This window comes from Aspergillus affinis (genome assembly GCF_023601865.1).
Source record: "Aspergillus affinis strain CMG 70 chromosome Unknown NODE_20_length_373750_cov_87_641216, whole genome shotgun sequence".
NCBI lineage: Eukaryota > Fungi > Ascomycota > Eurotiomycetes > Eurotiales > Aspergillaceae > Aspergillus > Aspergillus affinis.
This window is the reverse complement of record NW_026515801.1, coordinates 249,774-271,288: the sequence shown is the minus strand read 5'-3', so window position 1 is coordinate 271,288 and position 21,515 is coordinate 249,774. Positions and strand designations below refer to the sequence as shown.

The window sequence follows — 21,515 nt, the reverse complement described above, 5'->3', positions numbered from 1 at the left end:
CAGGGCGTCCCAGCAGAGTTCTGGACCCGTCCAGACTATAAAGTGGGACCGCCGCCATCCGCAGACTCTCTCCATCTTTAATTCTCTCCTCAACCACCAAACATTCGATATCCTGTCACTTTTTCTTCTCAGAGTATCCCAAGACCTAGCCATAATGTCTGATCCACCTACCCTCCGCCTAGCAACTCCCGAGGGTAAGTCCATCATCCCCAGCATCATCAATCCACTTCCCACACCCAAGAGACCCCCCCACACATCCAGATTGAACCCCAACTAACCCACCACCCACTACGGTGTAGACGTCCCTCTCATCCTCCAATTCATCCGCGAACTCGCCGACTACGAAAAAGCCCTCCACGAAGTCGAAGCCACCGAAGAGTCGCTCCTCGCAACGCTCTCTTTCCCCGACACCCCACCGAAGCGCGGCGCCGTCTACACAGCCCTGATCACCCCGCCCAGCACCCCCTCGCAACCGACCCCCAAGCCCGTCGGCATGGCCCTATTCTTCTACAACTATTCGACGTGGCGCTCTGCGCCGGGCATCTACCTCGAGGATCTATATGTGCAGCCGAGCGCGCGGGGAAACGGCTACGGGTTCAAATTGCTCAAGTATCTGGCTGCTAAGGTGTTGGAGGTTAATGGACGACGGCTGGAGTGGAGTGTCTTGAAGTGGAATGAGCCTAGTATTAAGTTCTATGAGCAGGTGGGCGCGATTTCGATGCATGATTGGTTGAAGATGATGGTTGAGGGGCCGGCGTTGTACAATTTGGCCAAGGGGGTTTGATTTTTTTTTGTTGCCTTCGGGATGGGATTCTTGTGGGTAGATTAGAGAGGTTGGATGCGGTTTTCTTTGTTATTTCCGTTATTGGAGTTCAAAATAATGAAGCGTTACGGGCTTTGTCAGACATTGCGGGGTGAAGCAAACGGGAAGGCTGCGGCTGAGAGCTGGTGTTCACAATAGAAATTAGGCGTACAGAGGGCTACTTCATCGTGCATCATAGAATACTTACTACCAATATTCGAACAAGATGTGCAAGATGCAAATGAATGCAAGGGATGGAAGATCCTATGCGGGATGTGGGGGAAACATGTGAATTGTAGGAGTTGGCAGAGTGTAGAGAAGCTCAGTCAAATATCTCGATCATTGATCTCCCTACCTATGCATTCAACAAGGGGTAAACAGAAAATGCAACAGTCTATTTTTGCTTAAGGAGTCAACGGGGCTTTCCTAAAAAGGAAGGACTACTACTCCAGTATGCTAAACTCTGCAAGGCCAGTCAGAATCAAACACATTATGATATCAGCAGGTTTTAACCAATTCACTTGAACGTAAACAATCTGCTGATGGTGGTGGCTGAGGCTTCCACTCCGAAGTAGATCGGTAAATCACCACATCGCCAGAGATAAGATCTCCCGACGCAAGATGATGAATGATGATATCGGCAGATCCACCAGTGTCACATCGGCCAATAATGCACCGCCAGCCAGCGTCAGGGCTAACCCTACAAACAAGCTTTGCCGTGACGTCGTCGCTACCCGTCCCGATACTTGGTCATAGCTATCCGCTCGCCGCGATCACGCAGTCGCCCCTTTTTATTCTCTCCTCTCTCACAAATACCATAGTGTCGAGACCCTTGGTGCCAAACATCACAGAACTTATGGATATATAAAGTGGTAATCAATATCCACATTGTGACAAATGTCTTCCACGGCACCCAAGGACGATGCGCCGGCGCATCAAAAGAACAACCATGTGGACTACGTCATTCAATTCAGCTTCAGCGACGAGGGTAAGATCTCCATACTTATCGGAAGTCGATAGCGTCTAATTGTACTAGATCCGGCACAAGCGACAGCACAGCTCGAATCGCTTCTTCGGAAACTATCGGAGGTAGGCCTGCAGACCGAAGTGAGAGAGGGAGATGAAACGACTGTGCTCGTCTTCGTCCGCGCATCGAGGAAGAAGCATCTCCGACACGCGGTATACCAATCGCGGTAAGTCGTACAATCGTCAATGGCAATGTCAATGGCAATCAAATTTCCCTGAATACTCCCCATACTGACCTGCTTCTGACCAGCATACGTGACTGGCTCTACGGAGTCCGCCATGACGAGCCCGAATCCGAGACCTCCGCCGAACCGCAAACCGAATCTGAACGTCTCCGTGTGATATATCATATGATCACAGTCCCCAAGGAAGCTGGTGGTGCCGGGATCAGTCCGAAACATGGAGAGTGGGAGAATGTGCTCGCAATCTTCCCGCTGCACGACGTCGATACAAATAACGATTGCATGCGAGATTGGAGCAAGAAGAGGTTCCTGTCGCCGGAGGACTTGGACCAGATACGGAACACTTTCGGAGAAAGCGTGGGTGGGCCTGTTCAACCCGCCATGCAGACTGTAGACCTCTGACGCTAATGACTTTATTTATGCAGGTCGGGTTTTATTTCGCATTTCTGCAGTCATACTTTAAATTCCTGCTGTTTCCGGCAGCCTTTGGGTTCTCATGTTGGCTGCTGCTAGGGTCGTACTCGATCATCTATACCGTGGTGAACTCTCTCTGGGGCGTTATCTTTGTGGAATATTGGAAGCGCCAGGAGGAGGATCTCAGCTGTCGGTGGCAGACCAAAGGTGTTTCGGCCGTTCGCGCCAAGAGACAACAATTCATTCCGGATAAAGAAGTCCACGATGAGAGCACGGGTGAAGTTAAAGGTGTGTTTTCGGCATCGAGGCGAATGTATCGTCAGCTGCTCCAGGTCCCGTTTGCTCTGCTATCGACAGTAGCCTTGGGTCTAATCATCGGAACGTGTTTCGCCATTGAGATTTTCATCGCCGAAATCTACAACGGGCCTTTCAAGACATATCTGGTAAGCTCAGCCGTTCATTACCTTGCTTTTATGTTGGCTAACAAGTCAGGTCTTCATCCCTACTATCTTGCTTTCTGCTCTCATTCCGACCATGAGCACTGTCCTGGTGAATGTAGCGACCAGACTTACTGACTACGAGAACTACGAAACCCAACCAGCACATGATGTGGCATTGACGCAGAAGGTCTTTGTCATCAATTTTATCACATCTTACCTCCCAATCTTCCTGACCGCTTTTGTCTACGTCCCCTTTGCCAGCCGCATCGTGCCATATCTCGACGTGTTCCAGTTGACTGTTCGACCTTTTGTCTCGAAAGAGCATGCGGCGACAATGCATACCGAATTCAACATCGACCCCGACCGTCTACGGAAACAAGTCGTTTATTTCACAGTTACTGCTCAGGTGGTCAATTTCGCCCAGGAAGCCATTCTCCCCATGGTCAAGCAGCATCTTCTCCGCAAGTACAAGGAGTATAAACGAAAGCAATCGGCCAAGGCAGACTCGGACAGTGATTCTGACACCAAGCGCACCCCAGTGGCGCAGTTTGATGACGCCCCGGAAGAGTCCGACTTCCTCAAGCGAGTTCGCAACGAGACCGAGCTAGAAGACTACGACGTCACGGATGATCTCCGTGAAATGTGCATCCAGTTCGGATACCTCGCCCTCTTCTCGCCTATCTGGCCCTTGGTGCCCGTCTCCTTCCTAATCAACAACTGGGTGGAGCTTCGATCCGACTTCTTCAAGATCTGCGTCGAATGCAAACGGCCCTGGCCGCAGCGCGCCGACACCATCGGGCCATGGCTCGAAAGTCTCAGCTTCCTCTCCTGGGTCGGAAGCATCACCAGCGCCGCCTTGCTCTACATGTTCAGTGCCGGCCACGAAGGGCCCAACGGCGAACCGACCACCATCCAAGCTTGGGCCCTTCTTCTGACCATCTTCTTCTCCGAGCACATCTACCTCGCGATCCGCTATGCCGTGCGGGCCGCCATGTCTAAGCTCGAGCCCCCGAACGTGCGGAAGGAGCGCTCGGAACGCTACAACATGCGCAAGCGATACCTGGATTCGACCCTCAGCACTAAGGTCAGTGACGACGAGGGCGATGAGATCCCGTATAACGACCAGTCCCAGGAGGTCTCGCAGATCAGTCGGGCCAATTTGGAAGAGGATGCTCGGACCTGGGCTCGTCACGGCACGGATCCTGCGGAGCGGTTCTGGATGCGCCAGAAGGGGTGGAAGGAGTCGGCTCATGTCGGTTCGGCTATTATAAATTCCTTGTCGATTGTGCAGAATGGAACGAAGAAGGAGCAGTGAGCGGGTGGAGTGTAGGCTGCTATATATAAGGGGGGTTAGGTTAACGAGGACTTCTAATGAGTTTGGTTGTTTTTTGTATCATATAGTTGTTGGCTAGAATATATTCGTCGATAGTCTTCACATAGGGATGGGATCGCATCTTTATCGCATACAGAGGATTGATTTGGTGAAAGACATTCAAGCACAGCGTGTAGTGATTGTGGAAGCTTCATGTCTGAGGATTCAATGCCAAGCATCCTCTTTTGCCCACTTCACCTTCAATTCTACATCACCTAGGAAGATCCATTCTTCCCTGCAATCATCTTCATGATAACCTCTGTCAAATCAATTTGTTTCTGGTCATCAATCAATATCAATGGCCTTTCTAGTCCAGTATTTCTACCGGGACTGTGCCATCGAATAATGGCACTACGAAGTCTGTTAATATATCTATAGGTACAGGTCCACGTTCATAGATTTGATAACACACACTGATTACCCCAGATTTATCCAGACAGAGTGACAACAATATACACCACACTTCCCAATGGAACAATCAACGAATAGTACCTCGAAAACAAACCCACCTCGACAACTAAGAGAACGGAACGCGGAACGCGCTCCGCTCCGTCCGACTCGGAGAGTTCAGGAATACATCAGCTAGCTAGCTAGTAACTAGTTAGTTAACTATCAAAACATGAAATGACTAATTCCTTACGGAGACAAATTGTCCCCGACGGAGATAGAAACACCGTAGAGTTATTAAGGGTCTGTTTTGTTATTGTTATTGACTAATACGGTATAACTAACTAACTAATTGCGCCAGCTCCGAACGACATTGCTCACAGATGCTCCGACTGAGCGCGATGGATTGCCTAGTATGGAGGCGGTGATTGGGAGAGTCGGAAGGAACCGAGACGACTGTATGGAGTTTTTATCCTAGATAGTTTACAATTACTTCTGTACGGAGCAACCTACCTAGACGCCAAGGAAAGGCAAGAGTGCTCGCTCACCGTTCAGTCCAAGAATGTCTACTATTCCCGAGCTTGGATGCATACGGCTCGTTTATACGCATAATTTTAGTCACTCGGCGATAAGAACCGTCGGGTTTGGTATTGCCTGGTATTCCGGTATCGTAGGCGGGTAACTGTTACCATCCTCAGGGAATCTTTATTAGACTAGGATTGGAATTGCCCACCGAGGTACTCTGTGGATCATTAAGATGGTCAATGATCAATCCATTCAATTACCTCCCGTGGCGCGGACTTCCCCTAGTTACTGACTTGCTACAAGTTACAACCTGAGGCACTCGGACCAAAGCGGTGACCAGCACATGCCGCCTGAGTCATCCAACGGTTGGGGGCGGAGATTGTGGAGGGGTCTCATTGGCCGGTTTTGACCGGCGATGACTGGGCGCGTCTGGGCATGTTCGCCGTCCGAGTACCAGTTCCTCACGGTCGGAAGAGAGTCATTGGGAGTTAGAAAGGGTGTTATACTGGCAATGAAACTCGCTATCATTTTATATTGTGTATGTATAGAATGTAAGAGCAGTGGACCGACAACTACTCCGTACAGTCAATGCAATATGTCGGCGGCATTCTCTCCGGAACGCCAGTCTGGACCGCGGTGGCGTCATTCATTACCCCGAACCGTGACCGTAACCAATACGGTCACCGCCTGAATCCGGCGATTCCAACGACTTCCAGCCCGCCGCCCCCCATTTTTTCCCTTTTCTCACGTCACGTCCGAAGTCTGCTGCTGTCTGACTGATCTTTTAACTAATCTTCCCTTTCCCCCTCCCCTTCCTGCTTACGAGATCAACTCCCCCCCAGTTGCATTGCCTAGTTATCGCCAAAAGGCAAACCCGACTAGTCAGCATCATAAAACCCCCTCGAAATAACGACTAAGCTGCCCCGAGCATCGTCTGCTTACCTCATCGCCTCCCTCTCGTCGCCTTCTTCATCTATCTACACATTCTCCGCCGCTTTCTGGGAAACCGTGTAGTTTAAGTCAGTTTTTGACTTCCTCCTGTCCTCTGTGAATTGAACCCTGTCGCGTCTTACTCCGGGCGCGTCTTTGTTGTCTCTTGCGATTCGATACCCTCGATGCAGCAGCCTACACTAGCCCCAGCGCCGCATCCAAGCATGCAAACTTCTGCTCAGGTAAGCAGTCTATGCTTGTCGCGGTTTGTCATCAGATCGCCTGTCACCATCTCCCTCTCGCAATTGTATCCTGCCGCAGCGACGCGATGTACCAGCGCGGGTGTCTTTTGAACACGCCGTCGCCCCCTCGGTCGGCCGCGTGAATCGGGTTTCGCCTCCCTGGGTTTCCGCCATGGGCGACCAGGGCTCCCGCGCTGGTCGCGCGTCTATGGGATTCATGCACTTTGTTTGTTCTTATGAACGCGGTGACTAATGTTGTTGGTGTATCTTCTAGGATCATACTGATCAGAGTAAGTGTCCCTGATCGCGCGATCGTATCGAGTGTGGGAGAAAACGCGCGTTTTCTCGCGCCTGGCTATCGCGCTTGCGAAGGCCGCGAACACGATCATGAACACCACCTATATGGAGTACTGGAAATGACATTGAAGCTAACCGTGGTCCTAGTGCTACATGATCAGCTGCTGGCTGCTCAGCAGCATCTGACACATCCCCAGCAAACGCGTCCTCAACCGCCGCCGCCACAACCCCCGCACATGCAACCCAACAACACGAGTCCGCGCGACCAAAACAACATTGATCCGGCCATTTCGGGGGCGGCGATGCTCAGCGGGCCCCCGCAGACTCCTCCGCAGCCAGAACCAACGGGGCCGGAGTCTCCGAAGACGTATGGCAAGCGACCATTATCTACTTCTAAGCGTGCTGCTCAGAACCGTGCCGCCCAGGTACGTGTCGCCGGACAAAACATGGAAGATTCGTGGAGTCTTGAGCTAACGTGAGTAGAGAGCGTTCCGGCAACGGAAAGAAAGCTACATCCGCAAGCTGGAGGAGCAAGTAAAGGAGTACGATAACATGTCGGATGGTTTCAAGGCCCTGCAGGCGGAGAACTATCAGCTCCGCGAGTACATTATCAACCTGCAATCTCGGCTACTTGACTCTCAAGGAGAGGTCCCCGAATTGCCCGGAAACATTGACCTGAGCCAGCCGCGGACGGATCTGAATGTCACAACTGGCGCCGGCTCGGCGCAGGCTGCTAACGCCTCATCGGGCGCTCAGCAAGCCCAGCCCAATCAGAACCAGGCCGCCGGATCTAATGATGATATGAACTCCTTGAACCGGATAGCGAGTGCCGGCCTCGGCATGCGCAAGCACCCCAACGAGGACGCCAACTACCTGGGGAATAACTTTGCGGTCCGCCGCCCTCGGGCGGATGAGAACCAACCGGACGGTTCAGAAGCGACCAAGACGGAGCCTACACATGGGCTTCCTGTCGTGTCATGAACAGAATTGCTATCCACACGTCCTCTCCACGAACTGTGACCTTCTGCTTCCAGTTTCCTGCGCGTTACTATGTTTAGGACCTGTTATCCTTATCTTCCTTCCTTACTCATGTGCTCTCATTTTTCCCTCTTGTGGTGTTTGGCGCGATATTGCTCGGGTTTCGTTTCTGGCTTTGGAGAGAAGGGGTGGTGTTCTGCGTTCTTGTACTCGGGTTTGCAATGCCACTCACTTTGTGATTTAGACATTTGATGGGTAGGGCAGAAGGATGATCATTCCATATTTCCATAGGGTGGTCATTTTGTTGCGGATCTCCCATACAATACCCCGATGACGGTGGTCGCAGAGTACCAGCCTCTTAGCTACTGTTTTATCCCCCTGTTTCATCTTTCTTATTGTCGGCCTCTGATACGTCACGAGCCGTTTTCTTTTGCTTTTTCTTTTTTATATTAAATTCACATCTACATTACTTGACATGTGCACGTGCAACTAGGTATTATTCGCTTGATTTAAACATATCAATCAACTTGAATCAACTTTTATTTATTATGAATGGTTGAGGTCTGGTAAAGTAGAAGTAGAAGTAGAAGTAGAAGTAGAAGTAGAAGACGATGGGTACCCGAAAGCATAAATCCAACAAACTGCACAGAATAAACAAGTCTAGACATCTCGACCATAATGCCATGAACTAGGGAACTCAAACAAAAAGCAAAAGAAAAAGGAGAGGGAGAGAAAGAAAAAAAAAAGACTTTTTTAATCAAAGAACTTTTATTTTAACCCATGAGCCTCACACAACTCATGGCAAAAAACATACTTTTGACTCCCCTAAAGCAAACAGTCTAGATCTCACAATAACCCAACAACAGACAACACCCCTAAATACAATCCCAGCCCGACAGTGACTGAAAAGTTCCTCCTGTTGAGCAGCCATGCGAGGCCGTCGAAAAGGGCTATGCCGATGGCGACACCGGTCGTGAGCGCTGGATATGGGTTTTCGGGGTATTGGGGATATTGGTTGTTGAGAAGGACGATGGGATCGGGTATTTTGATGGGTAGGGAGTCCCGGGGTTGGGTTGTAGATAGATGGAGGTGGGGATTGGTGTTGTTGCAATTGCTTTTCTTATCATCATGGTTGTTGATGATGTGATTCTTCATGTGTGGCTCTTGCATGGCCATATATAGGAGGTCCCTGGATCTCTCTAGAGATCCAAGAGAGGAGATGGATGAGAATGGGGAAGGGAAGGAGCGAGTGGAAAAGGAGGAGAAGGTGGAGGAGGGGGAGGAATGAGGTGAAGCGGATGCCTGATTGTCTGACTCGTCCACGGTCTCACGAATGTCGGTGATGATGGACACTCTAATTTCACCCTTGATGGGTTGGATGATGGTTATCACGTCTGGAGTTTGCGTTGTGGGTTTGTTGACATTGACGCTGACGTCAATGTCCTTGGGCATCTTGGATGCATCTTCCCGGACGGGGACAGGATGGACAACATCCGAAGGTTTTGAAGTCAGGGGAGATTCTTCGGTCTTGGTCTTGGTCTTGATCTCCTTGGGCATCTTGCGCGAGGAATGGGCCCTTCTCTTCCTCTTGTGTGCACGCTTAATGTCCTGGCCAATATGCGCAATCTGTGCCACCAGGGCACATTTCTCCTTCTCTTTCATCTCGTCATCGTCTTCCGTGTCTGTCTCATCCCCACCATAATCCATACGCCTCACTTCATCCATATACTCATCAACCACACGCTTCGTCTCCTCATCAACCACCCCCCTCAAGAGCGTCTCCAACTCCTGAAAAGAAGCCCTAACCAGCTTCGACGGACGCTCTCGCGAAGGCACAATAGCCTGCAACTCCTGGAGAAGACTAGCCTTTTGCTCTTCTTCCCGAGCGGGTGTTTCTTCCTCATCATCGGTAACGTCCTCAGCCGGCTCCATAAGTTGCAGTTTCTGCATGTGGGCGTCTATTATATTGGACCTGTCTTCGAGGCTTTGACCGGAGGGAGATACCGACATGGAGCGGTTAACCTTGGGGAGAGGTGCTGAAGTCGAGCAGGAAACTATGACTTCGTGGGTGATTGTGCTGATAACCCGAGAGTCTCTTTTAGAGACTTCGTCGGGGCACACTTTGGTGCTGTTGAATCTGGTGGGCATCAGGACTCGTCTGGGGCGAGAAGTTCGTGCAAACATCTCGGATGAGGAGTCTGTTTCTGCTTTTGCTTCTGTAGAGCAAGAAGAGGAGGAAGAGGGATGAGAGGAAGTATAAAGACGAGTATCTCTATGTGTCTGACTCTGTCCCTGGGATCGAGACTGATTTATCTGTCCACAATCACTTTGACGAGGGATAGAAGTATCTCGCAGGCTTGGAACCGGCACAGACGCCTCAACATTGTGATGGCTTTTATGTCGGGGCTGCTCCGCAGGAGGGTCTTGGACTGTTGTTGCTGCTGCTGCTGTTGCTGTTGCTGCAAGGTACCGGTAAACTTGGGATTTCCACTTGACGGAGACTTCCAACGCTTTGGATCGGTGCCACCTTTTACAGAGGAGCAAGAACGCGATATCTTCCAGTATGTCGTCGATGCGATGTCCCATGTAGAGTTGTTTAGTGGCTAGTTCCAGTAAGCGGCTGCCTTCACTGCAATTTTCGGACGTGACTGGCAAAAGGCACCTGCGGCTTTCGTCTTTGATCAAGCCGATGCAGTGTCTATCATGTTGTGGGGAGAGGTTGAGGATTTCGGAGAGATGGAGGGGTGGTGGGTGAGTGGTCATTGGTGATGGGTATTGATGGAAGTTTGAGTATCTGTGCTACGCGATAGGTGCTCAAGGCAGGATGAAGAGAAATACTATGTGGTCAATGGTACTGATTCTTGGCCCTTCTCATGTATGATAATAGAGGGGTTAAAGGGTCATTTTATATTCATATTCTTCTACAGAAAGACATACCTATGACAGGAGTTAGATTACTGCCCTACCACACCTTTGTGGCTATGATCATGACTGCCTGAACATGTACCACATTGCACAGAAGTACAATCCACTTCACCGAGCAGGGTAGCATTCGAGGCTGAGTACTGTGCTTCGAGGGAAGGCAAGAAGCACATACATCATCGCACAGGGTTTTCAAAAATGCTACCGAGTGTATCCAGAGCTAAAAAGAATGCACTTTCCTGAATAGACCAGGGCCATAAATAGTCCCTTGAGTGTATTGATCCTCATTGGCGCTGGCATGGCTTCTGGATGGTGTGGTGGATTTGATGCACTTGCGGCATGCAGCATAGGTATAGACAGACCCTCGAGGATTGTTTCGATGACAGCCTACGATGCGTACGGAATATCCTGCAACCCACCGTTGATCTTGATAAGGTGCTGGATCTAATTGAGGCGCTTATTGGACCGATCCTGCCGTTAAGCGCCCAGCTCTAGGCTCCATCGTTGAATCCCTACCGAGGCTGGACTTTCCATAGAAGTCTGTGGCTATGACGAGGACGAACTGTGGCTGGAGCTGGATAGGGAGGCGCTGGTCTCTGCGGATGGGTTTGAATTGTTATGGTTTTGAAGAACACCTCGGAAATTACAGGCATAGGATGGCCTAGAACACCGACCATGGCTTCAAACCAAGGGACCTCTCGGGGAGTTGTCTGTAGGGGAACTGATTAGAATCAGGTTGAACAATCTCTTGTATACATCTTCCGGTTAAGAGATCTCTTACCCACTCATGATGATATCACGCTCCTGTTCCTAAACTCTAATATAGAATGCATTGATTCTGCCCTGGATTAGTATAATAGGAGCGAGAATTACCCCTGAGACATGCATTAACGACTGAACGAGGAGTGCATGGCTGGACAAAGCACGCTCACAGATGAATTAATGGGCGGTGATAAGATCAACGGTCGGGCTTAAGCGGGAGTGTCCATTTTATTTTCGACCTTGTCGATCGATCCATTTTTAATCCATTTGTTTACCCCCCCACTACCTACTTCGATCGGTTAGATTCTCAGTTCTCTCTTTTGAAAAGCATCCACTCCTCGTCTTCTCCTTCCAACTGCATTCTTCTTCATCCTCCGTATGAGTTTGTTAGCTGCCTGAAGAATAGCAGTAAGGATGGCCTCCGCCTCCACCAGTTCAATGGCCAAGAATGTGCCCGTCTATCAGCCGCGAAACTACCAACTGGAGATGTTTGAGGCGAGCATGAAAGAGAACATTATCGTTGCAGTATGTGATCACTCCGTTTTTATTTTATGGAATACCTGGTTTCTGTGAAGTGTTGGCTAACTAATAAACACAGATGGATACAGGAAGTGGGAAAACGAACATGTATTCATTTGTGGTCGCACCTTGTCTACTATGGATCATTGTGAACTGACATATCTATCCACAGAGCTTTACTGCGAATCAAAGGAGAGCTAGAGAGCGGTCGTCCAGGGAAGGTATGTTGTTACTCTATTCCAAGTTGATATATCAAGTATTTTACTCACAATGTTTCGCTAGCTCATTTGGTTCCTCGCGCCCACGGTCGCATTGTGTGGTCAACAGCACCAAGTCATCACCGAAAATATTCCAGCCGTTCGGACAAGAACACTGACCGGTGCAGACAAAGTGGATCTCTGGACTGATCAAACTATATGGGATGGCGTATTGAAGGACATGCAGGTTGTGGTCTCGACTCACGCGGTTCTGGCAGATGCGATGACCCATGGCTTCGTGAAGATTTCTCAACTGGGCCTGATCATATTCGACGAAGGTTTGACCTGCCTGAATGGTAACACATGCTCGGAGCATCGCTGACGACTGTCTGTTTATAGCTCACCATTGTATGCGTCGTCATCCCGCAAACAAGATCATGCAGGAGTTCTATCATCCCACACTGGCTCGATTAGGCCGGGATGCTGTCCCTCGGATCATGGGCCTCACAGCCAGCCCTGTGGTCAGATCGAATCAAATAGATTTGCGGTGAGTGTGAAATGTTTCGATTGGGTTGTGGGTATCAGTACTTACCTAGGCCTAGTACGATCGAATCGAATCTTGACTCAAAATGCAAGACGCCTCGGATTCATCGGCAAGAGCTCCTCGAATATACCCATAGACCCCAACTGCGACAGATTTGGTACACCCCGCTAGATGTCGAACCGGTACACGGTACCAAGTCCTTGGACGCCCTGAAATATGCGTGGGAGACACTGGACCTCTATGACGACCCGTTCGTCCAGAAGCTTCAACACGACCCATATAATCAAACCAAGCTGCAAAAAACGCTCCTATCTCGCAAGACGTACTGCAACGATCAGATCAAGAAGCTGCTCGACCGCAGTGGCAGCCTCTTTCATGAGCTGGGGGGATGGGCTGCGGACTACTACATACATGAATCTAAGATGCAGGTACTGTCAAAGATATATGAATCATCGGCGATGGCAGACTGGGTGGACGCTGAGAAAGATTACCTGATTGGGTTTATGAATCGCCTGCCCGAGCCAGATGTCTCGCTGGAAGACTTCCGTCTCTCGCCCAAGATGGAGGCCTTGATCGAGTTTCTGGATACTATGAACGACCCCGAGTTCTCGGGGATCATCTTTGTGAAGCAAAGAGTGACAGTCAGTGTCATGGAGAGGTTATTGTCGGTCCATCCAGTGACTCGATCTCGCTTTCGATGCGCTTCATACGTTGGCTGGTCCAACAACGGCGCACGCAAAGAGATCATCGGCGAGCTACTTTCTCGGAAGTCGCAGCACAATACACTGGATGAGTTTCGCGAGGGGCGTAAAAACCTTATCATTGCTACTGACGTCTTGGAAGAAGGAATAGACATCAGTGCTTGCAAGGCGGTCGTCTGCTACGACAAACCACCTAACCTGAAGTCTTTCGTGCAACGTCGAGGCCGTGCTCGACAGAAGAAATCGGTATATGGGATCCTGCTTTCGAGAGTCGATGAATCTGGAGACTTTGCGAAGTGGCAGGGTCTAGAGAAGGCAATGATCGAGACATATCAGGACGAGGAGAGACTTCTCGAGGAGGCCCGATCGCTAGAGGAGCTGGATGAGGATGTGAAGGGAAGACTGGCGGTCGAGTCTACTGGGTAAGTTAATATACCAACCTAGTGCTGTCTTTTCTAATGATCGTGTGATCTGCCTGCTAACATGTGACTATTAGTGCTGTTTTGACCACTGACGTTGCCTATGCTCACCTCAATCACTTCTGCGCCGTTCTTCCCCGTGATACGTACGTCGATAACGCACCTAAATTCTCCTTTGAGACGAACCAGTTCGGCAAGCTGCAAGCCACGGTCACCCTACCGAACTGCGTGAATCCTGCAGTCCGTCGAATGACTGGCGAGCAGTGGTGGGGATCGGAGCGAGCAGCAGTCAAGGAAACCTCGTTTCTGGCGTATAAAGCACTTTACGAATTCGGCCTGGTGACTGACAACATCCTCCCGTTGAACAAGAAGCCGGAGCTCAGCCAGAATCCAGAGCTCACGCAGTTTGAAATGCGCGAGATCCCGGCTATGGTGGAAGTGTCGGAGCAGTACGACCCCTGGACGCATTGGGCGTCTTCCTGGTTGAACCCCGACCTCCATCAGACACGCATTCAGGTGCGAATGAATCGTGAAAACAGCCCCGAACTGTACATGAATCTGATTGCACCGGTTGCTTTACTCCCCATGGCGCCATTGGAGCTATACTGGGACAATAACACAACTTTTATCTTGTCGTTCGAAACTCCGAAGCGAGCGAACGACATATCGGTTGATGATGTGAGAAACATGAGAGAGGTCACCGCGGTGTATCTCCAGGCCACTTCGAGAAATCCAGGACTCGATCGTGACTTTGTGACGTTGTTTACTCCGGACATAGCTCATGACGAATTGGAAGAGTGGCTCCACGAAAACCAGGGGAAAGAGCGCGCGCTCGATGCCTTCAACAGCAATCGGGATGAGAAGCTCATGGGAATTGTGCGTGATGAAGGGCGCTCCGGCGACCTATACGGATTCAAGGGATGGACTTCATCGGAGGAAGATCCTAGCATGCTCGCACTCGAGTGTGAGACATTTCCACGACGCCGAAACCTTCTAAGTCGACAGACTCTTGCTGTTAATAAACCCGCGCTTCTGGGAAAACATGATGGCCCGGATGACTTCGATGCGGTCGCGAAGTTGCACGTTGTCTCTGCAAAGGACTGCACTGTTGATAAGCTCCCTCTCACGGATGCCGTCTTTGGATTGTTCATCTCTGCCATCCTGCATCGGATGGAGACTCATATGATTGCAACCAGCTTGAACGAGACTATTTTGCATAACCTCGGATTCGAAGCCATAGAGAATATACTCACTGCCATAACTGCGCCCTCCGCGCAAGCCTCGACCGACTACCAGCGATACGAGTTCCTTGGAGACTCTATCCTCAAGTACGTCGTCAGTTGCCGGGTTTTCTATGAGCACGGCAACTGGCACGAAGGATATCTCACTGAATGGCGCGGCTCAATCGTGAACAATTCCCGTCTTGCACAGGCAGCTCTTGAGCTGGGGCTTGACTCCTTCATCCTCACCAAGAGCTTCATACCACGCCATTGGAAAGCGCCACTGGTCTCCGAGAAGCTCAGACACGTCGCTGCCCAGCGAGACATGTCCAGCAAGATGCTCGCCGACGTCGTCGAAGCCCTGATCGGCGCCGCATTCATCGAAGGCGGATTCTTCCAAGCCGAAGCCTGTATCCATCGCTTCCTGCCCGAAGTGTCACCCCCGAATCCCAACCCGGGCCCTAATCTCCAAAGCCACGACAGCAACGGTACCATCTCCAACAGCCCCCGCTACCTCATGTACGGACCCCTCCAAGACCAAATCGGATACCGGTTTAACGCAACCATCCTCCTTTTCGAAGCCCTCACCCACCCCTCCTGCCAACACGACGCCTTCACGCAATCCTACCAACGCCTCGAATTCCTCGGCGACGCCATCCTCGACATGCTCATCGTGCCCATCATCTTGAATGCCCCTAACCACTTCACCCCAGGCGACATGACCCGCATCAAGCACGCCGTCGTAAACGCAAACCTCCTCGCCTTCCTGTGCATGGAATTCGCCGTGCCCCGCGAATCCACGGACGTCAGCCAAACACCCTCGGGCCAGTTCACGCTCCACTCGACCAACACCCCCGTCGAGCTATGGCGGTTCATGCGCTGCGACGGCGCCGAGATGAGACGCGCACGCGACCTTGCACTGACCCGCTACGCGACGCTGAGAGAGGACATCATAAAGGGCCTAACCTCTGGGTCCCATTATCCGTGGGAAGCGCTGGCGAGTCTCAACGCGGATAAGTTCTTCTCGGACGTCGTGGAGAGTATAATAGGTGCGATCTATGTGGACTCGGGCGGGGACTTGAATGCATGTGGGCGGTTCATCGAGCGCATTGGTTTGCTGCCGTATTTGCGGAGAGTAGTGAATGATGGGGTCGTGGCCATGCATCCGAAGAATCGCGTGTTTCAGATGGTGAAGGAGGTGAAGTTCAGTGTGAAGAGGGTGCAGGGGCAGGCGGGCGAGGATGCGTCGTATCGGTGTGTGGTCAGGGTGGATGGGGTGGAGGTTGTTGTGGTGGAGGGTTGTTTGTCGGCGGAGGAGGCGGAGGTGAGGGCTGCGAATCGGGTGATCGAGGCGTTGGGATAGGATTCCATGTACGGATACTCTCCCTTTTCTTGTTTTGCCTTGATTTAGAGGATGGGTTTGTCATGGATGTGGACTGAAATTCAAGGACTTTTCCGGTTGATCGATTTATGATGATGGGATATGGATATGTATGGACTAGATGTAGATCGCCATGCGATACGTTGTGACGATATGCATTCATGAATGAATAATGAACTGAGACATTGTGTCCACTAATATCAACAAAGCACTGAAAAGTAACTGAGCATCATAGGTTTTCATGATAACCTAAGAAAAACAAAAATATGAAAGTAACTGGACAAGGAAAGTTTGACGTGTAGTCTACAGAACACAAAAAAGAAACGCTAGTAGGGAGAGACAAAATGCACCAAATGGAATGTTACACAACATGCTGGAATCGCTCTCATTTCTTCTTCTTGCTGCCCTTGGGACGTCCTCGAGCTTTCGGCTTAGGCTCAGGTTCAGGTTCAGGCTCGGGAACAACTTCTCCCTCTTCCTCTTCTTCCTCAACCGGAACCTCGCCATCAGAGCTTCGCGATCCCACCAGGTCATCCTCACTAGCTGCGACCATCACACCCTCATCGGTGGCGTCGCCTGCCGAGGAAGTCGTCTCAGGATCAGCTTTAGGGGAGGACGCCCATGATCTCTGCGTAGTTGGCCTGCGAATCCCAGCCAGGACTTTCTTGGTTTCGCTTTCCTCGCCGTTCCACGATCCGCAGCTACCACAGCGCCAGCGGCCAAGTTCTTCCAGGGTCTTGATGCCCGGAGGAGCCTGGCCGTTCACAAGTCGGCAGGTGGTGCAGATCAACGCGATCCGATTCTTGGGCTGTGTCTCATCCTCGCCCAAGAGCACGTCCAACAAGCGATCATACCAATGGGATTGCTCGATGTATTGCGGGGCACTGGGGAACGCATTGGGGGCGAAACCGGGCTCGTCGAATGCCGAAGGCGGCGGTTGCGGGGACTGCGGCTGCGGGGTGTTTGCAGTAGCCTGCTGTAAGGGGGAGCCAGCGTACGGGGACGGAGGGGGCTGCAGGTCGGGCGAGGAGGGAGCGGGTTGAGGCGATTGGGGAGGGGTCGGTCGTGGGATATTGGCCGTGGGAGGAGGCGCGAGACCGGTTCGCTGAATCGGGGTCTGGGGGGTTGCGGGCTTGTTGCGCTTGGCTTCCGACTTGCGTTTCTCGGAGCCAGGTTTGCTGGCGCGTTCTGGCGTCGGCGACTCCCCCGCGTATTTCTCCAACAGTTGTTGAGTCGAATTGTACTTCGTGGCGACCTTGAGTTTTTCAATTGTTTCGTCGCGCTGTTGCTGGAGTCCTTCCAGGTACCGTTGCGATTTGTTGATGCGGTAGTCGAAATACTTGCTGGCTGCTGCGCGAACGACGTAGATCCTAAGGCGCCAGAGTTGTTAGACATAGTCGGTGTAAAGAAACGAAACGAGGACGGGGAAGCCATTACAAAACAGGGCCGCCGGCGATCGCCGAGTATTCCTTCACACCCCAATTCTCCCATCCTAAAACGAGGGCCAAGATGATCGAGTAGAGAAGATAAGCGAACGTGGTGTACAGAGTCCAAAGGGCTTTGAAACGACGGGCATTTTGGCGGTGAGTATCCAACCGAGAGGTGGTCTGGGTGATTTTCGTCGAAAGAGTGGAAAGTGCCTTCTCGAATGAAGCCGGAGAGTTGTCTTCTCCCTGTCGTCACACAAATGCGTTAGCCTGGAGCGTGTGCGAAGCCACCAGAGTGGCGGGCCTACCTTGAAGGGCCACAGGGACACCATGACCAACGGCGTGTGTGTGGAAGAGTGGAGCTAAATTTGATTTGGAGGGGCTTAGCAAGTCTTGCGCCGGCACATCCTCAAGCGAGCGATAGAGAGGGATTTTGCAATCCCCTGGAACAGTCGACCGGAAAGGGGATGGTGGAGGGAGAGAAGAGGTGGAGAGAGGGCGAGGGCGCGAGGGCAAAAGGCGATGCTCAACGTCAGCTGCCCGCACAGACCACCCGTCCGTCTGTCACTCGCCGCCGTCGGAACTCGTCTTTCCCTCTTTCCCTCTCCTTCCTCTCTCCTTTCCTTTCCACTAGTTGCACAAACTCATCATTTCCACCCCTTTCATCCATTCTTGTACAACCAGAATGAGCTGATTCTTTGTGAGGCCTTCCCTGCGCAGTTAGAGAGACCTTCGTTTGCTTCGTGGAACCATGCCTTTGTGGTAGTCCATTGACTCTAGTATGTCCGTACTGTACAATATGAGAGAGTACGATCAGAAGCGCTGGTCTACTTCAAATGACAGACAGTGGTCCAAATGAACCTCTTCTCAACCTCGGTATCTCATAGCGCCTTCTCGGCTGAGACTTCCTACAGTAGCTGCTCCAAGTCATGACGACACGTTGCCCATGGCCTCAATTGTAGATCATCCTATTTGACGGGTCCGGCCGAGGTGGTTCCAATATCCAACCCCCTTAAGTGTGAATTCCAAATTTACAGTGTCTCTTTTGCGCTCGAGTTCTTTCATATAATCTCCGCGGAGTCTAATCAATTCTTCCCCAGTGGATCCCCTCGAGGAACAAAGAAGATAGAAAGCTAAAACCCGCACGGCCACTCTCGAGCAAGTCCGACGGGTGCTCACCTGTGCTCCAGAACGCCACCGTCATGGGATTGAGAGGCACGTAACAACCGTGGGAGGGAAAGTGATCTATCCTTAGACCACTATCGTTTCTTTGTTCACATTTCCCTACACCTCGGAATCCCACTCTGGAGCCTGGGTCCTGCCATTGGTTAAGCTCTTTTGACTGCCGCTGACCATGGTCGGACAGGGGGGAAACTGATTCCTCCCACGCGTCATTGCGTTCATGATAACAGGTCATTGCAATGGTAACACATTCACGTTTTTCCGGCTTAGAGCCTCATCAGGGAGGACGAAATTCCATGTGCTCCGTGTACAACAATTGCTCATGTTGCTCAGGCTGCTCAGGCTGCTAGGTATACTGAACCAGCAAACCCTTTTTCTATTCTCCCATCATGTTGTCACCACTTCTGAAATTGCGTGTGAGAATTAAGGAGCGTGCAAACACCCAACTGATGATACAGGTCACTCACTGTGCCATCTATTCTCCGGTAACATTTTATTGGGCCAATCAAAGGGAGGTGGCCCTGAGCTGGAACCATGTCCATGTTGACATCGAGGCGCAGGCGCAATCCAAATTCAATTGCTACAATTTGGTTCTTGCTCAATGTTGACCCGTCGAAGAGGGTCGGCCGAACAAACGTTCTGGACCTCTCCATGAGCAAATGTACAGAGGCTCGTGCTATACATGATATGGATTGTTATCAACTGCGTCTGCCTGGTCCATCACATTCCTTGGCCGGAGCAATCAATTAAACTTTGGTGTTGTTTTGGTACTTTTTCAATCTCGTACCCATAAATATTGTAAAGCACGAGCACACACCCCCTGCTTTGTTTTTAAATTCTACGCCTTCGTCTTCTCCCCCGTGCTCATATGCCCGAATTCCTGTCGTCAAAATGTGTTCTATACACCTATGATCCATATTATCAAGAAGGCCCTGTTCCATTGTCTTGTTTCGAGAGAGCAGATGCTCCAATCAATATGACTGGAAGTCCTACTGCACAGTCCGTGGACGTGTCCGAGGGCCTCACCCTGCTACTCGTGTCATTCATGTCCATAGCTATATACAATGGCCTCGAACTCTTTTTTTGGATCTTCGATTTCTTCAAGCGTCGCCATGGCTGCTACTTCTGGAGCATGGTTATCAGCGCCTTCGGCATCATTAATTTTGCCCTCGCCCAGGTGCTCATTTTCTTCAACCTCGCTCCCAAAATCGTATGGGCCCCTTCCATCTCCATCAGCTATCTCACCATGTCCACTGCCCTCATCATGGTTCTCTACTCCCGGCTCCATCTCGTCACCAGCGACCGTATCGCCCGCTGGGCCCTCTACATGATCATTGTCACCACACTAGTCTTCCCAGTCCCCATGCAGATCCTCTTCCTCGTCGGCATCTTCAAACAAAGCATGCGCGTTCTAGATATCAGCCTCATCTACGAACGCCTCGTCGTCACCGTCTCCTGCGCCCGGGAATACCTTATCCTGGCCATCTACAACTTCGAAGCCTTCCGGAACCTCAAATACGTCATCGCCATCAAGGGCCCACAGGGCCGAAAGGTCCGCCGGATCCTCATCGCAACAACCTTCATCATCGTCTGTCTCGACACGGCCCTCCTCGTCACGGAGTTCCAAGACCGCCGCGCCATCACAATGACCTACAGCGCCTTCTCCGTCAGCATCAAGCTGAAGATGGAATTCGCCATCCTCAACAAACTCATCAATCTCGTTCAGAGTCCCGCCAACCCGACCGGCCCCCTTTCTGACCCCCCGTCTTCAGATCAACATCCTATCCATCCACACCCCCAGGCCGCCCAGTCTCAGTCCCCCTCCCGTGTCCATTCCCTTGCTCATTCATGGAATCCCTTCCGGTGCGGCGACGCGAAGACCTCTAACTCGCGGGTCGAAAATAGTCTGTTCGCTGAGGAATCAGGCCTCGGTGGTGGCACCGGATTGACGCGACCAGCTACCCTCGACGAGTACCACGCGTCTGGGAACGCGCGCACGTCATCGTGGGACGAGTTGGTTCAACAACCCAGCATGGAAATTTCGTCTGGGCCGGGTGGTAAGGGGACGGCGGTGGTTAGTCAGGAGAGTAAGGAGCCATTGAGACCGGTTAGTGAATGAGTGAGTGAGTGAGTGAGTGATGCTTCATCATCGTTGTCGACACAAGCATCACGACGCTCATGGTTACCTTGATTCAACTCAGGTAACTCCATGAGACCCTCCTATCCACCCATACTCTAGACGTTTGATCAAGGGATGGGGTCATGTGGCATGTAACATGCACAAGGACAATCAATGCATCACTGAATAGGGAGGCGGAAGGAGTAAGGAGGCCATCTACAATCAGGATTCTACCTTCGGATTTCAGGGTCTCAAGTTACCGAATCCAAGATCCAGGACCAACATGATGAAGTGAAGGAGGGCGCGAGGAAGAAAGTGTAAGACAAGATTATTTTATCTTGGCTGGAATGGGACGACACATTCACTCGTTTTTTTTTATTCTCTTTTCTTTTGATCTGTTCATGTATTTACCTAATATAACCATGTAGTATGTAACTACTAATTGCATCTAAAAGCTATTTATCTGGTAAATTGTATAGATTGTCTTCATTTTCCTTAATCTCCTTTATCTCATTTGGTTTCTTCAA

The 21,515-nt window shown here is 51.1% G+C and overlaps 7 protein-coding genes across 7 annotated transcripts; 5 read left to right on the top strand and 2 right to left on the bottom strand.

The window, feature by feature from the left end:
• Positions 1–154: 154 nt before the first annotated feature.
• KD926_004409 (GNAT family N-acetyltransferase) lies at positions 155–784 on the top strand (the record flags this gene model as incomplete). Its single annotated transcript, XM_053097937.1, has 2 exons — positions 155–194; positions 300–784. 2 exons carry the CDS (start codon positions 155–157, stop codon positions 782–784), a joined length of 525 nt encoding a protein of 174 aa, XP_052958206.1.
• A 915-nt stretch (positions 785–1,699) lies between these two features.
• Positions 1,700–4,179, top strand: KD926_004408 (anoctamin family protein; the record flags this gene model as incomplete). The annotated part of the gene is made up of 5 exons (XM_053097936.1): positions 1,700–1,790; positions 1,839–1,995; positions 2,079–2,367; positions 2,436–2,867; positions 2,917–4,179. The coding sequence occupies 5 exons, from the start codon at positions 1,700–1,702 to the stop codon at positions 4,177–4,179; spliced, it is 2,232 nt and encodes a 743-aa protein (XP_052958205.1).
• A 2,084-nt stretch (positions 4,180–6,263) lies between these two features.
• On the top strand, positions 6,264–7,598 carry KD926_004407 (uncharacterized protein; the record flags this gene model as incomplete). The annotated part of the gene is made up of 5 exons (XM_053097935.1): positions 6,264–6,320; positions 6,400–6,546; positions 6,595–6,610; positions 6,765–7,042; positions 7,101–7,598. The coding sequence occupies 5 exons, from the start codon at positions 6,264–6,266 to the stop codon at positions 7,596–7,598; spliced, it is 996 nt and encodes a 331-aa protein (XP_052958204.1).
• An 843-nt stretch (positions 7,599–8,441) lies between these two features.
• On the bottom strand, positions 8,442–10,358 carry KD926_004406 (uncharacterized protein; the record flags this gene model as incomplete). The annotated part of the gene is made up of 1 exon (XM_053097934.1): positions 8,442–10,358. One exon carries the CDS (start codon positions 10,356–10,358, stop codon positions 8,442–8,444), a length of 1,917 nt encoding a protein of 638 aa, XP_052958203.1.
• Positions 10,359–11,693: 1,335 nt separating this feature from the next.
• Positions 11,694–16,242, top strand: KD926_004405 (putative RNA helicase/RNAse III; the record flags this gene model as incomplete). The annotated part of the gene is made up of 7 exons (XM_053097933.1): positions 11,694–11,804; positions 11,878–11,906; positions 11,971–12,019; positions 12,081–12,333; positions 12,395–12,542; positions 12,598–13,662; positions 13,737–16,242. 7 exons carry the CDS (start codon positions 11,694–11,696, stop codon positions 16,240–16,242), a joined length of 4,161 nt encoding a protein of 1,386 aa, XP_052958202.1.
• A 403-nt stretch (positions 16,243–16,645) lies between these two features.
• Positions 16,646–18,019, bottom strand: KD926_004404 (uncharacterized protein; the record flags this gene model as incomplete). The annotated part of the gene is made up of 3 exons (XM_053097932.1): positions 16,646–17,630; positions 17,698–17,933; positions 17,996–18,019. The coding sequence occupies 3 exons, from the start codon at positions 18,017–18,019 to the stop codon at positions 16,646–16,648; spliced, it is 1,245 nt and encodes a 414-aa protein (XP_052958201.1).
• Positions 18,020–19,737: 1,718 nt separating this feature from the next.
• Positions 19,738–20,988, top strand: KD926_004403 (uncharacterized protein; the record flags this gene model as incomplete). The annotated part of the gene is made up of 1 exon (XM_053097931.1): positions 19,738–20,988. One exon carries the CDS (start codon positions 19,738–19,740, stop codon positions 20,986–20,988), a length of 1,251 nt encoding a protein of 416 aa, XP_052958200.1.
• Between the last annotated feature and the right edge of the window lie 527 nt (positions 20,989–21,515).